The sequence below is a fragment of the Eleutherodactylus coqui genome, chromosome 3, assembly GCF_035609145.1.
Source record: "Eleutherodactylus coqui strain aEleCoq1 chromosome 3, aEleCoq1.hap1, whole genome shotgun sequence".
NCBI lineage: Eukaryota > Metazoa > Chordata > Amphibia > Anura > Eleutherodactylidae > Eleutherodactylus > Eleutherodactylus coqui.
The window spans coordinates 140,421,142-140,436,776 of record NC_089839.1 but is presented as its reverse complement, the minus strand read 5'-3'; the positions used below and the strand labels follow the sequence as shown (position 1 = coordinate 140,436,776).

The 15,635-nt window shown below is 41.8% G+C and overlaps 1 protein-coding gene across 1 annotated transcript in view; it reads left to right on the top strand.

The window, feature by feature from the left end:
- MYH9 (myosin heavy chain 9) overlaps positions 1–15,635 on the top strand; it is a 76,888-nt gene that overhangs the window by 46,747 nt on the left and 14,506 nt on the right. The window contains exons 18-28 of the mRNA XM_066596175.1: positions 2,584–2,653; positions 3,129–3,289; positions 5,125–5,233; positions 5,593–5,724; positions 6,196–6,402; positions 7,602–7,739; positions 11,237–11,360; positions 12,444–12,615; positions 13,743–13,955; positions 14,040–14,184; positions 15,345–15,551. Coding sequence (XP_066452272.1) covers positions 2,584–2,653; positions 3,129–3,289; positions 5,125–5,233; positions 5,593–5,724; positions 6,196–6,402; positions 7,602–7,739; positions 11,237–11,360; positions 12,444–12,615; positions 13,743–13,955; positions 14,040–14,184; positions 15,345–15,551 — 1,678 coding nt within the window. The remainder of the gene's footprint in view (positions 1–2,583; positions 2,654–3,128; positions 3,290–5,124; positions 5,234–5,592; positions 5,725–6,195; positions 6,403–7,601; positions 7,740–11,236; positions 11,361–12,443; positions 12,616–13,742; positions 13,956–14,039; positions 14,185–15,344; positions 15,552–15,635) is intronic.

The window sequence follows — 15,635 nt, the reverse complement described above, 5'->3', positions numbered from 1 at the left end:
CGCGTGTGTACATTGGGCCTAAGTCATTTAAACAAACTGATTTTTTTCATCTCACAGGTAAGTTCTAGACTGAATCAGGGAGTCCTTTGAAACTGAGAACCAATGTCTCTGATGCTGTGCCACATATGGTTTATATATAAAAGGAGCATATGTGGTCTTGGTGAAAAATGTAAGTGGGTAACTGGCTTGGTGAAGGAAAGCAGAGGGTTATTAATGGTACGTTCTTTGGGTCTTTGTTCCTAGTGGGGTACCACAGGGGGCCATATTTTTAATATAAAGTACACTGAAAAATATCTACCTGCAGATGGGTGAAGCTGTGTGAATTTCCACAAAAGGATAGTATACAGTTGCGAATGCGCCTTAATAACCTGAAGGCTTAGCCAAAAAAGTGGCAAATGAGGTTTAAGGGTAACTTCACACGGACGAGTGCGATATGGGGCTGTGCATCCTGCCCCTATGTCGCGCACCCACCATGTGAATTTCCTGAGGCAGAAGCAATACGCACCCAGTGCAGCAGATTGCAGAGTTTCTCCTATTTTCAATGGGAGACCTTTCATCGCATCGCGTGGACCAAGCATATGGTGCAATGCTGCCACCAGCCTGGTTGAAGGCAATGGTCGCTGTGATACGAGGGCACACACTATAGAAAATGCCGCCATTTGTTTCCTGCATCGCCATGCAGGAAAACCTTGCTTATGTGTATGACACCAATCAAAATAATGGAGTTCATATTTGTGTGTCTCGCAATGCACGTCTCTATTTTTGACGCCCGTGTGCAGGCAACCATGCACATGTTACTGTTGCATGCTAAATGGGAAACCACTGGTTGAAACGGACATGGAAAAGTATTTGGGGATTTTAGTTAACCGTAAACTGGAGCAACCAGTATCCGGCAGCTGCTGCAAAGGCAAATGGAATCATGGGGTCCATCAATGGTCTAGGGGCACATGACGAGAACCTTGTTCTTTGCTTTACAAACAAGTGCTACAGATCACACTTGGAATATTGGGAATACTTTTGGACACCGGTACTCGGACATGTGAGCCTAATATAATAAATGAACATAGAAGGTGCTTTACTCTTGGAGCAGTGAGACTAGGGAACTCTCCGCCTGGTCACAGTGATGAACTTGTTAAAGAGGTTCAAAAGGGTCCTGGATGGCTTTTGAGTTGCAATAATACATGTTCGTACATTACTTCATAAGGGTTATTGAACTGAGGATTATTCTTATTGCCAGGTTTGGAGGAAATAAGGAAAATTTGCTTCTACCTCACAGGCTGAAGTTGGAAGGCAAAAAAACCTATTTTGCTATGTTGATTCATCAGATGTGAATTTTATTTTTTGAGCCTTCCGTCCCATTTACACGGATGATGACTCAATCGCTCAAATTTGTTCATTTTGGACGAATTATTTTCCGGTTTAAATGCAAAAAAAGGCTTACTATTCACTGCTCATCACTGACTTTCAGTCAGCATAAAAAACCTTGCTGGATTGTGGGATTCCGGCTAATTGTAAATGCTGCCTGCGCAGCGTATCATATGGAATGTGACACGATGAGCGAGAAGCCTGCGATCCAGAAGTGTGGGCACTCGTACAGAGCGTTTAGTCAAAACCACCTAAGTGGAGACGTCTGTGCTTGTGCAGTGGTTTAGAGGACTGTCGGCTCGTGTAAAAGGGCCATTGCTGTGTTACAAGTGGAAATTATCCCCATGTGCTATGCTTGAAAGCTGTTAGTCAGCCTCTGTTCACCAAGCCAATACCCTCTGCATCCGCTGTGACACAGGGCCCCCGCTTGGATTAACAAAGCCTAACCTACAGCTCCTTAGAAACACCCCACCACCCTGACCTGAATGTTCTCTGCATGTTTGGGGAAGAACTCTGACGTGGAGCTATGGGGACTGAAATCCCAGAAATTGGTTTGTAATCTGGACATTGAAATTAATAGCGTACTTAAAACTAAGAGCTGCACCAGTTTTGGTAAACCTCTAAGAATTGTCAACAAATCACTTTAATTAAGACTAAGGATAACTTTTTTAAGGTTGTATCTTAATGTCCAAATAAGTGCTTAATGTAGGGAAAAAATCAGCCTTGTTCCATGCAACCTAATTCTATTATTGGATAAACTTTTACGTGAAAACCAAATATTTGATAAGGTGTTTACAGCTCATTGTGGAAAGTATGTCGCAGCTGGATAGAAGTGTGCCTACACAGATGGATGCTGTTGTGATGGAATTCCTGTGATAGTGCAATGTATTCTCCAATGGAAGCCATGCTTCTAGTGCAGAGTACCTGCATGATTCCCTTTTTTATGTTGGGTTCCCATTTACCACCACCCAAGGGAAACAAGGGTTAGACATAGGCCCAGAATGTCGCTGTAGTATAATTGTGTGCACAGAGCCTAAGGAATCGGGCAGGTGGCCGACATGCCGGGAACTGGTTCTTGCAAGTGAAGGTATGAATCTGGAATGTCCTACTGCAAGGGGAAGTAATTGTACAGAACAGAATGACACGCCTGATTTGATGTCTTCCATTTCCACCTTACTAAACAATCTTTTTTTTTTTTTTTCTCTCCCCCTCCTGAAGATATGAAATTCTAACTCCAAATTCCATTCCCAAAGGCTTCATGGATGGAAAACAAGCCTGTGTTATAATGGTAAGTAAATGGGTTTCCTTAATATATTTGAAAAAAATTACTAAATGGTCCTAAAGCCAATAGTGAGATATAAATGTACTACAAAAAGTATGTTGTGGCATTTTCTCATGATGCATCTCTTTTCGGTCCGCTGGGGCTTTTCCCAAAATGTAGCATTGCTTTATAGGGTTTAATTATTTTTTTTTCCATTTGCCTCTGCCAAAATTGTGGTGGGGAAGAAAGTTGAAAATTGCAAATTCTGGTGCACACCACGTTTGCACAAAAAGCAAATAAACTTCATTTTTATGCCACACTTTTTTTTTTTTCTCTCCAAAAGTAGATAGGGCCCAAAAGTAATTTATTCTATAAGTTAATGTAAATTATAACACAAACCTATATTGGCTATTGGCTTGTTCTAGTGCATGTAGAGCCAGATGTGACAAATATAGATATATGCTGCTACTAAACAATCTAGTTTTTGGTCGATGTTTTCTAGATCAGAGCCCTGGAGCTAGACTCCAACCTTTATCGTATTGGACAAAGCAAAGTGTTTTTCAGAGCTGGAGTCCTTGCTCATTTAGAGGAAGAACGTGACCTTAAAATCACAGATGTGATCATTAGTTTCCAAGCCTGGTGCAGAGGCTACATTGCGAGAAAGTAAGTGTTCTTTCAGGATGAAGGTCATATTGGTCAGTCTTAAGTCCTAAGTACTCACCATATATATGTAGGTGTTATCCGGGGGAATACACTTTCTAAACCTTTCTGAGCCTGCGACTAGTAAAACACAATACATGCTCCCTTGCCCACCTGCACGCTGCTGCTGTCTTGCCACTCCTTGCTGGTGTTCACCTCTGGTTAAGGGGAGCCAGCGATCACCTTCCCAACAAAAGGGCCATGTGACTGCGTCAGCCAGTGGATAGCTGTCGCACTCGTCATTACTCTTCTGCCAGAAGGGAAAATCAGTGGGAACCGGATGCCTGCAAAATAGTACGCAAGCGTTAGTGTTCAGCTCTACCACCACAGGCTCAGCAACGTTTTTCATTCCCACCTTTCAAGAGCCCTAATGGACAACTGGGTACACGTGCCTCCCACCTGAGGAAGAGGTGACACCAGGATGTACTATGGGAAGTATAAAAGCCAGTGAAGGCAGGGTGATGCTCTAGGAAAACCTTGGGTTCTAGCATTAATGTGGGCACTCGCTACCTACCCAAACACTTTTGCAGTTAAAGATCCCCTTTCCTGGCAATGGTATTCCTTTACGGTAGTGGCTTCTTTCAGCTGTAAAATGTCCCCAGCCACCCTCCAAAAATTGGTTGAACAGTTTGCGGTACAGTATAAGTGTCCAAGGTGTTGACTTGGCCTCCAAATTACCAGCATCTCAATGAAATGGATCATGCGTAGAATGTGATGGAATAAAAGTCTGATCCATGGAGCCCTCAATTCGCAACTTAAAGGATCTGCTGTTAATTTTTTGCTGCCCGATGCCACAGAACACCCTCAACCGATCTGGACTATTTTGGTCAGTTGAGTGTGACGTCCACAATACTAGGCAGGTAGCTTTAATTTCATGGCCAATAGGCATGTATACCAATTTTTCAAGTTGGGCTTAAAGGGGTTGTCTCACGAAAGCAAGTGGGGTTCAGCACTTCTGTATGGCCATATTAATGCACTTTGTAATATACATCGTGCATTAAATATGAGCCATACAGAAGTTATTCATTTACCTTCCCTGCGCTGGCGTCCCCGTCTCCATGGCTCCGTCTAACTTCAGCGTCTAATCGCCCGATTAGACGCGCTTGCGCAGAAGGGTCTTCTGCCTTCGGGTCTGTCCGGCAGCAGTGGCGTTCTGGCTCCGCCCCCTTCTACGCGTCATCGTGTAGCTCCGCCCCGTCACGTGTGCCGATTCCAGCCTCCTGATTGCTTGTTTTCCATGGTTGCCACATTTGGTCCTTTAGTTAAAGGGGTTGTCTCGCGGAAGCAAGTGGGGTTAAGCACTTCTGTATGGCCATATTAATGCACTTTGTAATATATATCGTGCATTAAATATGAGCCATACAGAAGTTATATAGTTACCCACTCCGGCGCTGGCGTCCCCGTCTCCATGGCTCCGTCTAACTTCAGCTTCTAATCGCCCGATTAGACGCGCTTGCGCAGAAGGGTGAGACAACCCCTTTAAATTATTTTGGGGGCATTCCCATGTGTTTAACTAGCCTTATGTCTTGTTCTCATTGGATTTTTTTTTGTCTGAATTTTAGATAGTGTAGGATTGGTTCGTTGAGAAAGTTAAGGGCTCTTTTGTCCATTTGCATACTTTTATAATTACAGGTGAATTGGGAACATTGTCGTGGTTTGTTTTTCTTTTCGTTTTTTTTCCCCCTCTTAGTACATATGGTTTCAGCGCTTAATATTGTGCAGAATTAAATATGATCATCTAATAGCTTGTGATCATTTAACTCAAGTTTCACCAAACCTCTTTAAAATCTTATTTTCAGGGCGTTTGCTAAACGTCAACAGCAGCTTACTGCAATGAAAGTAATTCAAAGGAATTGTGCAGCTTACCTAAAACTAAGGAACTGGCAGTGGTGGCGGCTGTTTACAAAGGTGAGCAAGTTCTCTTTTTCTAGTACTGATCAACAGTTTGAGACTGGGCTCAGATTACAGTAAGCCTAAAACGATGCATAGGTCATTAAGTATTACCGTTGAGGAGCTGCTGGTGACCTGGCCTATTGCCACATATGGTAGCGGAATTGTACTGTATCTCGCTCATGCTGTCATGGGTGAAACACCAGTCTTCGGTTTCTTGCACCATTGTGAAGTGTGCGTGCATATGCACCCATAGAGACCGATGCTATCTCACCCATGTATAGACACAGCAAAATAGAACATGCTGAGTTTTTTTAGATTTTTGCGTTTGCGTATTACACAATGCTTTAGGTGTAAATATTTGTTTTTCTGTCCAGGTTAAGCCGTTGTTGCAAGCTAACAGATTTGATGAAGAGTTGCAAGCGAAGGAAGTTGAACTTCTAAAAGTGAAGGAGCTTCAAACTCTGTCTGACCAGAAAGTTTCTGAGATGGAAAGTCTTCACATACAGGTAGCTTTTACCTTTTAAATATTACATACTTATTCCTTTAGGAGAAAATATATTTTCCTTTCATGACAAATATCTCCATTTTGCTGTAATTGAGTTTTATTGTAATTCTGATAAATTGACTTGATGTATCTGCTTGTCATTTTGTCGAATGACACCAGAATTGCATCCCATGGCAAAGCTGTATTCATGTTACTGTAGTCTTGAATGTTTTTTTTTTTTTTTTTTTTTCCCATTCAACTTATACAAGTGACGCCAGTGCTCTCCTGCTCACAAACCTCCTATCAGTCTGGTGACATTTAGCAACCCTAAATCTGGTATTTCAGTGATTGGTGTTAACAAACTTTCCATTTTATTACTAGCTAATTTTGTAATGCTTTTTTGATACTTAAACTTTACAAACAGCAGGATATGAATGTTAAAAATAAGCTCTACTTAATTGTCTAACTTAAGTTCCATGCTTTCTGCCTCTAGATTCAGCAAGAGAAAATGCAACTGCAGGAACAGCTGCAAGCCGAGACTGAGCTTTGTGCAGAAGCGGAAGAAATGAGGGCTCGTCTAGCTGCTAAAAAGCAGGAATTGGAAGAAATCTTGCATGACTTGGAGTCTCGTGTGGAGGAAGAGGAGGAGCGTTGCCAGATTCTGCAGGGAGAAAAGAAGAAAATGCAACAAAATATTGGGGCAAGTTCAGGACCTACTAACCTGAATACTAATATAAAAAGATATTCTTGGGGGGGAAAAAAATTCTTTAACTGCTTTTAACTGTAGTGAAGGATTGATGGAAGGTGAAGAGGCTGCCAGTAACTTGAATCAGTCATAAGTAATGACCATCCCCTCTTCCAGAGGTTGTTTAGCATAATTGCAACCATTCAATACTGCAGTTCTCTCCCGGTCTTATCCTAGGAGTAGCTGCTGGTCCCCTTTTACTCATTGAGTGACTTGCAGCCCTCTGTAATAGTAGCTTCCGCTATGATCCCCATCCCTCACACTGTCATACAGCCCTCTGTAATAGTAGCTTTCTCTGCTCCCCATCCCCCACACCCGTCATACAGCCCTTTGTAATGGTAGCTTTCTCTGCTCTCCTCCCCATCCCTCGCACTGTCATACAGTTACAGGTTAGTGTTATTGTCGCATGAATTCTGTGTAGATACAAAAACATCAATTCATGTGTGTTTTGTGATATGTGACAGGTTTGTGTCAGAATCTTTGGAAAAGCTAGTGCCTTGAACTGTAATAGAGACCCAAGTTAGTGTGAACACTGATCTGATTGTCTTTGGAGTTATTAGGGGCAAGAATACTTTCTTGGCCCTAGTCTATCAAGACTTAAAATGATCAAGCAGCATGTTCTTAGGAGACAGTTATGGTCACTGGATTATATCTAGTGCTCCTTTATGTGCATGATAACAAATTAAGTGACAGTTCCTCTTTTATGGTATTTGGCAATGTAGTCAAACTTTTTTTTTTGTCTGTTCATGCATATAGATATCCACTTATGGACACAGCCAACTTCCAATAGTCAGACATCAGGCTATAGAGCCAGAAGCTCTGAGCTGATAAATATGTAGTTTTATGGGGAAACATTCAATACACTTGTAATTTATTTTAGCTCTCTGCTTATTCCGAGCTGAACAGTAAATTAGGCGGAGCTATTAGGGATTGACCGTTATCTGTGTATGACAGGACCTACAGGTGAAGGCAGTCAATCATTGATGGGACCACCTATTGGACTGTTCATCTGAGTGTGCAGAAGGTTTAAATGATTAAAATATATGTTGTACTGCATCTTTCCCAATAGACAATATATTTGCTCGGCTTCTCCGGCTCTATAACCCAACATTTGGACAGTATTCAAGCTGATTGATTCCCTTTAACTTGTATAGGAGCTAGAGGAACAGTTGGAAGAGGAAGAAGCTGCCAGACAGAAGCTTCAGTTGGAAAAGGTTACTATTGAAGCAAAACTTAAGAAGATGGAAGAAGATGTAATTGTGCTAGAAGACCAGACCGGCAAACTAAGCAAGGTGAGAATGAACACTAGTTGAGTATCTGAAAACTAGAATTTGTCTTTAAGGCCCCTCACATTCCAGGCAGCATAACAAAATATCTGCTATACCTCCTGTTTATTTACGGTCTCATGTTTGACTCTGTATATTCAGGACATGCGAATGTGAAGGAGATGCTTAGATGTCATCGTAGACTCTAAACTGGCTGGGGCTTTCACTTTGTATTCATGGCCAATGCCAGATGTGTTTCTAGCTTGATAAATCTGTAGCTTTTGAGCTCCTACATTCTCATATTTAGTGAAACGCTTATTCTGGTCCCTCCTTTTTTTTTCTGTGGTTTCCTGAAATCTATTGCATCATAGGACACTTGGTTAGTACTGTGCTTTATTCCAGGCGGTGGTACAATGTCCTTTTAAAAAAAAAAAATTTTTTTTAAAACCAAAGTGAAGAACCATTTAGGGGCGGTAATTTACAGTGCTTTTTGTATTATAGCCCTGTTCTTTTCCCTGATGACTCCTAGTTAAAAAAAAAAAAAAAAAACTATCGGGAGGGATAGTGGTTACATCTTAGCTCAGGATTTTACTACTGCTCTGCACATACATGCTGGGATTGTGGCCGGCATTCACTACCTCCATACAACTTATGGCATGATCTATGGTCTATGAATATTTTAGTCTATTGAAGCTGCAAGAGTCTTAAAACGCCTATGAAAATATAAAGTCAACAACCTTTATTATATAAGTGGAATGTAACTTTAAGGGTCATAACCAATAGCTTTTTGTCGGATATCCACCCAGTGGGCATACAATTCATACATGGTACTCCAGTTTTAAGAAAAGGTTATATGTGTAAGTGAAAATCATCCACTCATCCACTGGTAAGCGTGGAAACCGTAAAGCGTGTCTGCAAGTTTCACACAGTCCTCAGAAATCCTCCATCAGAGCAAGAAGAGAATTGGACCTCTCGCAGTAGACTGGAAGATTCTGCGCTAACTGGTGGTGGTATCCATACGGACTATCGCCTCTCAAACGGGACGACAAAGTCTGTTTTTTGGGGGGAGGATGCAAACGCTAATGAAAACGGAGTTCATGGAATCTTTAGTGATTTAAGCCACAGTATTGTACACAGTTTACAAACCTAATGTCAGTCTGGGGGAGGGCAAACTGACCTACCTACGTGACTCGTATGTTTGACATCAAGGTTAATGTTTTGCACTATAACCTGTAGGAAAGTGTATGGCCCCCTCCCCCCACCCCTTTTCCAGGAGAAAACAATCCTGGGGATTTGGTACCTGGACATGCTACAGCTGGAATGGGAAATCCCAGGTTTCAACTTCCAGCAGAATGGTGCAACACCGCCCCATTCCGACAACAAAGTCAGAAGTGAGCTTAATGGGCCACTACCAAACGGATGGATTGGCCGTATAGGTTGTGGCAATGGTACACTTCTTCCTTGGTCTCCATATTTTCTAGTCTGTACACCTTGTGCCTTTTTTTAAATACCTTTTTTTCTTTCTACCCTCTGGGAGAGTGTTGGGCTACATGCCCCTCTTGCCACCCATCATACATTGTCTGAGTACGCATCACAAAAGCCATTGGTTAAGTATATCCTCATACACTACAACGCGTACGGCAGGAACTTACAGGCTCCATGTGTAGCAAGTGACGGGCTCTTATTGATCCCCTCTGATGTCCAACAAAACTAAGTTTTTTGGGTTTTTTTCATTGAGATCAGATTTGTGTATCTGAGTCAATAAATGTGAGTTATGAGTTGAGGAAGAACATTTATAATCCTGTATAGATTAAAAAGTAACAGCACTTTAAAAAAAGCTTGACATATCGGAACATGAAGTCTTGATCAATGGAGGTCTAGGCACTGAGACCCTGCTGATTGCTCAAATGAAAGGGCTGCAGCGTGCACTTCAGCACTGTGCCCCATTGGCTGTATTCATTGCCTGTCTACTCGTCCTAGTAGCTAAAAGTGGATGGGTAGATATCTTTAGTGTTCCGTTTGCAATGGTTGGAGGTTCTGGGAGTTGCTGTTTTTTTGGAAATATATTCCTCCAAGCTTTGGCTCCCCAAATAAATGTTTTGCATCTTCACCCAAAAAAACTACTCAGACTTAACATGGAGTATTTCAGCAGATCTCCAAAATCAGGATATCCGCATTGGCCAATGGGGAACACGCTCAGTACCTGACACGGATGGGCACAATGCCTAACTACAGATGGCGAGCCCCTTTATGAAGCAGAGCCTTATATTGCATAAATCCAATCCTATCTTAAAGAAACAAGAATACATGAAAGTGTTAATGATACACTGTAGGACACAAAGTACTAATTTTAGTTATGGCAACTCAAACTCAAAACTATATTTCCGACCCATTTGATCTGGTTATAACCAGGTTAATAGTACTTTTGCAGTGGGTTTTTTGTTATGCAGCTTCTCTTCAGTGCCCTGGGTATGTGCGTACAGCGCATGTCCAAGTAAGCCAGGCCTTATGCCAAAATATACTCTAGGTCTGTCCTTTTTAACCCTATATGTAGGGATAATTAAAGGGGTTGTCCCGTGATAGCAAGTGGGGTTAAGCACTTCTGTATGGCCATATTAATGCACTTTGTAATATACATCGTGCATTAAATATGAGCGATACAGAAGTTATTCACTTACCCACTCCGTTGCTGGCGTCCCCGTCTCCATGGCTCCATCTAATTTCAGCGTCTAATCGCCAGATTAGACGCGCTTGCGCAGAAGGGTCTTCTCCCTTCTGGTTGGTCCGGGCACGAGCGGCGTTCTGGCTCCGCCCCCTTCTACGCATCATCGCGTAGCTGTGCCCCGTCACGTGTGCCGATTCCAGCCAATCAGGAGGCTGGAATCGGCAATGGACCGCACAGAGCCCATGGTGCACCATGGGAGAAGACCTGTACGGTTAGGATGCAAATGGTTGTCCACAGAACATGCTCTAAATGGAGTGGGCTTTGGAGCCAAGCCTGTTCCATACACTGCAGATATCGGCTGTCACTGACAGCTGGCATCAGCCACGATTAGAGAACTGATTGCATCATTTAAAAGGTTAACAGCTAGTCCGTTCTGACAGCAGCAATTTAAATAACCAGATTTTCCCACTTTACGCCAACAGGAAATTGTAAAGTGTTCAATGCATTATATAGTACGTTTAAAAAATGGAACTTGTCCCGCAAAAACACACCCGAAAATTAACTTTTGAAAGTAGGAATACCAGTGCTGCAGAATTGGGGGCATCAATGACCCTTGGACATGAGAGGTTCTTTACGTAAAAATAAAGTATTAAAACTGGTTTGCTAATAGTTTTGGGGGCCAAATTGGTGCAAGACAAAGACTTGTAGACAAATTGTGTCAAATATTGCTCAATTCATCTATTGAGTGGATTTGTTAAAGCTGCATTAATTTGAAGAAAATTCTCTAATGGGTAGGTGCACTTTATAAATAAATGTGCAAGATAAAAATAGGGGATATTAACTAAATTGCATCTTTTAGGAGAAAAAACTTCTTGAGGATCGTGTTGCAGAGTTTTCAACAAATCTAGCTGAGGAAGAGGAAAAGTCAAAGAGTCTGGCTAAATTAAAACACAAGCATGAAACTATGATCTCTGACTTGGAAGGTAAGCTTTACTAATAAGTTTTTGTGGAAACGTAATTTGTTCACCAGACCATGGGCAGAATCCTGATCTAAACAGACTACCCCAAAGCTTGAGCTGTAACTAGGCTGTTTTCTCTTAAAGGAATTAGATGTCAGAAGATGACCCAAAGTTTTGTTTTGGTTTTTTTTTGTTTTTTGGTGTTTAAACTATTTTAAGCCATGACAAAAGTTAAATTTTTAAAGGGAAGCTGTTACCTGCCTTAAGCACATAAACTAATTTTTGGTGCCGTTGGACAAGGTGACAGAGCTGGGTGTTGTGTTTTTCACTCTCCTACTTCCTGGTCCTCGCTGTGTCTGCTGCTGAAATCTGACTGTCCTGAGTCCCATACTCTCCTATAAATGACTATGGGAGAGCGCACAAACCTCACTGAAAAGTTAGATTTTTGTTCATTGGCAGGAACTAGGAAGAGTATGAAAAATGCAGCACGTGGCTCCCTGTCGCCTTGCCTAACTGCACTGACAGTTTATGGTGCTTTAGGCAGGTGACATGTTCCCTTTTAAACAGGGTGTTTTCATCTTGGCTTTTTTTAACGGTGGCGATAGGAAAACCTAGAAGCTCTGTTCCGACCAACTGTTGGAGAAAACGGTTTCTGGAGATCGTTAAAGGGAATGGGAGCAACTGAAACAGCACTGCGCTAAGTGCTTGACTCTTCTGTAGGCTGTGGCTGATAAATGGCAGAGGTTTCTCCTCTCTGCTGTAAAAAGCCAAGATTGGAATACCCAACTATACTAATTAACAAGACCTAAACAACTATTACCTGAAGTAACTAATTCACAACCCACCCATTTCCATTTGTTGCTCTTACAAATTGCTACAATAGTTATCTTGATGGGGAATTGTTGTTGTGACTACCAGGGAGAATTAAGCAGAACGTATTCTATGTGTTACATTGTGGTGTTTTGTGGCTGCTTGTCCCCCAAACTTTCTGAAAAGGATGGTGAGCTACCAACTCTTTATACTCTTCTGTACTTGGTATGAAATAGTTTTTAATGGAAAATCAATTTTTTTTGCGTTTATGCCCCCACTTTATTTAATTCTGCTTAGAGCGCCTACGTCGTGAGGAGAAGCAGCGCCAAGAGCTAGAGAAGACGCGTCGCAAGTTGGAAGGAGACTCTACAGATTTAAATGATCAAATTGCCGAGCTGCAAGCACAAATAGCGGAATTAAAAATGCAGCTAGCTAAAAAGGAGGAAGAATTACATATTGCCCTTGCAAGGTTAGTACATATAATTTAGGGGGAAAAGTATTACGGATCATTCTACAGTACTTTTTCAGGCTCTGATCACACTTGATCTCACTTTGAATGATCCGGCTCAGTTTTATTTTTGTTTAAAAATGAAAACTGCCTCTGACAGAAATCATTCCCTCTGGCTTCTGTTATAGGTGTGTGGGTGTTTCTTTCTGTTTTTTTTTTAAACAAATTTTTTTTGGGGGGCTTTTTTAATGGCACTTCAGATGGAACTGAAGATGAAAACCTACAAGTGGTGAACAGAACCTAAGGGAGTCTTTTCTCCTGATATTTGTATTAAGTTTGTCTCGTTTCTTGCATGATCCTAAGGATCGTTCAGTCTTTATAAAAATGTGCTATTACTAACCATAGTTACTAAGGTGCATCTTGAGAAATTGCTGATATGCAACTTTTTTTTTTTTTTTATTTTGACTTCTATTATGGTATCCATACACAACAGGTTGTGCCATGTTTCTGCAGAACTTGTTGCAGTACTGGTTAAACATCGCAATTAACTGTTTCACCTGTAAAACCAGTCAATCTTTTAGAACATTTTTATTCAAGGACTTATTTTCATGAAGACTGGCACTTCCAAAACTGGTTTTAATATAACTTCCCCCAGCGCATGGTGCCCCTAATTCATGAAGTGGCTCACTACTCTTCATGTATTAAGCACTTCTGTCTGCCTTCATAGAAATGTTTGACCCAGCATACATTTCTGCCATAAATTGCACATCTGTTGGTCCAATGTGGCCCTGCCAACTTTCCGGATAAGTGCTGAGGCCGTGAAAGAGTCAGAAAATTTTTGCGCAAGCAGGGCTTACGCAGACATTTGCAACTTTTCTATGCCAGAATTCTGCCATTTTAGTGTTGCCATAATCTTTCTGGACAGCATCTCCCACTTTCTTCCCGGAACACCTCCCGTTTAGATGCAGTATCTCTAATGTAAACTCATCCACTTAAGCATCAGCACTCACGGACACACTACCTGTAGGTCCTGGGTTTTTTCTGAATGTTGGACTGACCATGCTTTGTTATGGGCTTTACTATATCCTTTTTATCTGTTGATGGTACTTCTCATGGTACAAATCTGTGGTCTTCTGCTAAATTTCCAGAGTAGAGGAAGAATCTGCACAAAAGAATATGGCTCTTAAGAAAATTCGTGAGCTGGAATCACAGATAGGAGAACTACAGGAAGACCTGGAATCTGAGAGAGCTGCTCGTAGCAAGGCAGAAAAACAAAAGAGGGATTTGGGTGAAGAACTTGAAGCTCTTAAGACAGAACTGGAAGATACGCTGGACTCCACAGCAGCCCAGCAAGAACTCCGGTATAACTGCAAAAATCAGTCACAATGTTCAATTATGCCTGATCTATAGAGATTCACTAATTCTGTAATATCAATATTTCTTAGAACAAAACGAGAGCAAGAGGTGACCCAGTTGAAGAAAAGCTTAGATGAGGAAGCTAAAGTACATGAAGCCCAAATCCAGGAGCTAAGACAGAAACACGGTCAAGCTGTAGAGGAACTTTCCGAACAGCTAGAGCAAACTAAACGGGTGAGATGCAGTGATTTCATTCTGTAAAGTGTATTTGTCTTTCGGATGATAATAGGTGGGTTGGGGGGGCCTGGGGTCTGTGCGTATTTTTTCCTCAAGGTGCTGAACTGTGAGAATTGCTGTAGCATGGTACGTGCCTATGGGCCAAATTTATGAAGACCTCATGAATAAAACGGTTACCATTAGCAACCAAACCTTGTGCAGATTTTATTTTGAGAGCGTTATGAAAAACGAAAGCTGCGATTTAATAGACAGGAGAGGAAGTGGTTTTTTTTTTTCCTTTCTTTCCCTTTGAAGACATTTATGAAGTAGTTTCAGAGCTATTTGCATTGTACTCATCCTGTGCTATATGTGCAGCGTAGTAGGTCATAGCCTTGGGAGGGTAACTTTCATATAATTTGAGAAGGTGGTACTTGACTAAAAAAAATGAAGACCTTGATCTAGACGTCCTGTACCTGGGGCCTCAAACAAGAGCATCAGTTATCTAGACCTTCAAGAAGCGGCACTGCCATTTACAGTATTATATACATGGCACTCATTGACAACCTGTTTAGTGATGAAAGTGGAAGAAACCATTCGGTCAGTGGTAGCTGTCACTGGAGTTGCTTTACCCAGATTCACTTGCAGTTTAGAACCTAACCTTCAAGAGGTATTTTAGAGGAGTGTTTTTTTTGTTTTGTTTTTTTTTTGGGGGGGGGGGGAGGGAGGGTCCAAGTTTTTAATTATTGAATAGATAAACTGATCAAGTCTGACTGCTGGAGCCCCTGCATATCCTGAGAATGGGGAAGGTAGGGAGGGGGGGGGGGGGGCGGGGCATTTCCTCCATTCCTTTTCACTTTTATGTGTGGCTTCACCTGGAGTGGAATGCAATTTTGGACATGCACAGTTGCGGCTCCATTCATTTCAATGGGGCTGACTGAAATCGCCAAGTGCTTTGTACTTTGCCATCTATGGCAGTCCCATTACAAGAACAGAGCAACACCCCCGCATTTCATTCAATCTCCTCATTGCGGGAGCTGCAATGGGAAGGATGCGGGAAAAGTGGCTCCTGTTCTCTGGAGGTCCCAGCAGTTGGACTGCCACTGATCAGCTAGTTATCCCTTACCCTTAAATAAACAATGGTTTTCTCTGTTGTGGTATTTAATTCTATGTTTTCTTAGGTGAAAGGAAACTTGGAAAAAGTCAAACAGGCTCTGGAAAGTGAGCGTAATGAATTGGCCAATGAGATAAAGGCACTACTACAAGGCAAGGGTGACTCTGAACACAAGAGAAAGAAGGTAGAGGCTCAACTTCAAGAGCTGCAAGTAAAAATCACAGAAGGTGACCGATTACGGGCAGAGCTGTTCGAGAAGGCAAACAGACTGCAGGTAAACTGCAATTATTGGCAATGCAGAGTATATGATAAATGAGGTATATCTGGTTATTTTTTAATTGCGTTTTGAAAATCTCAG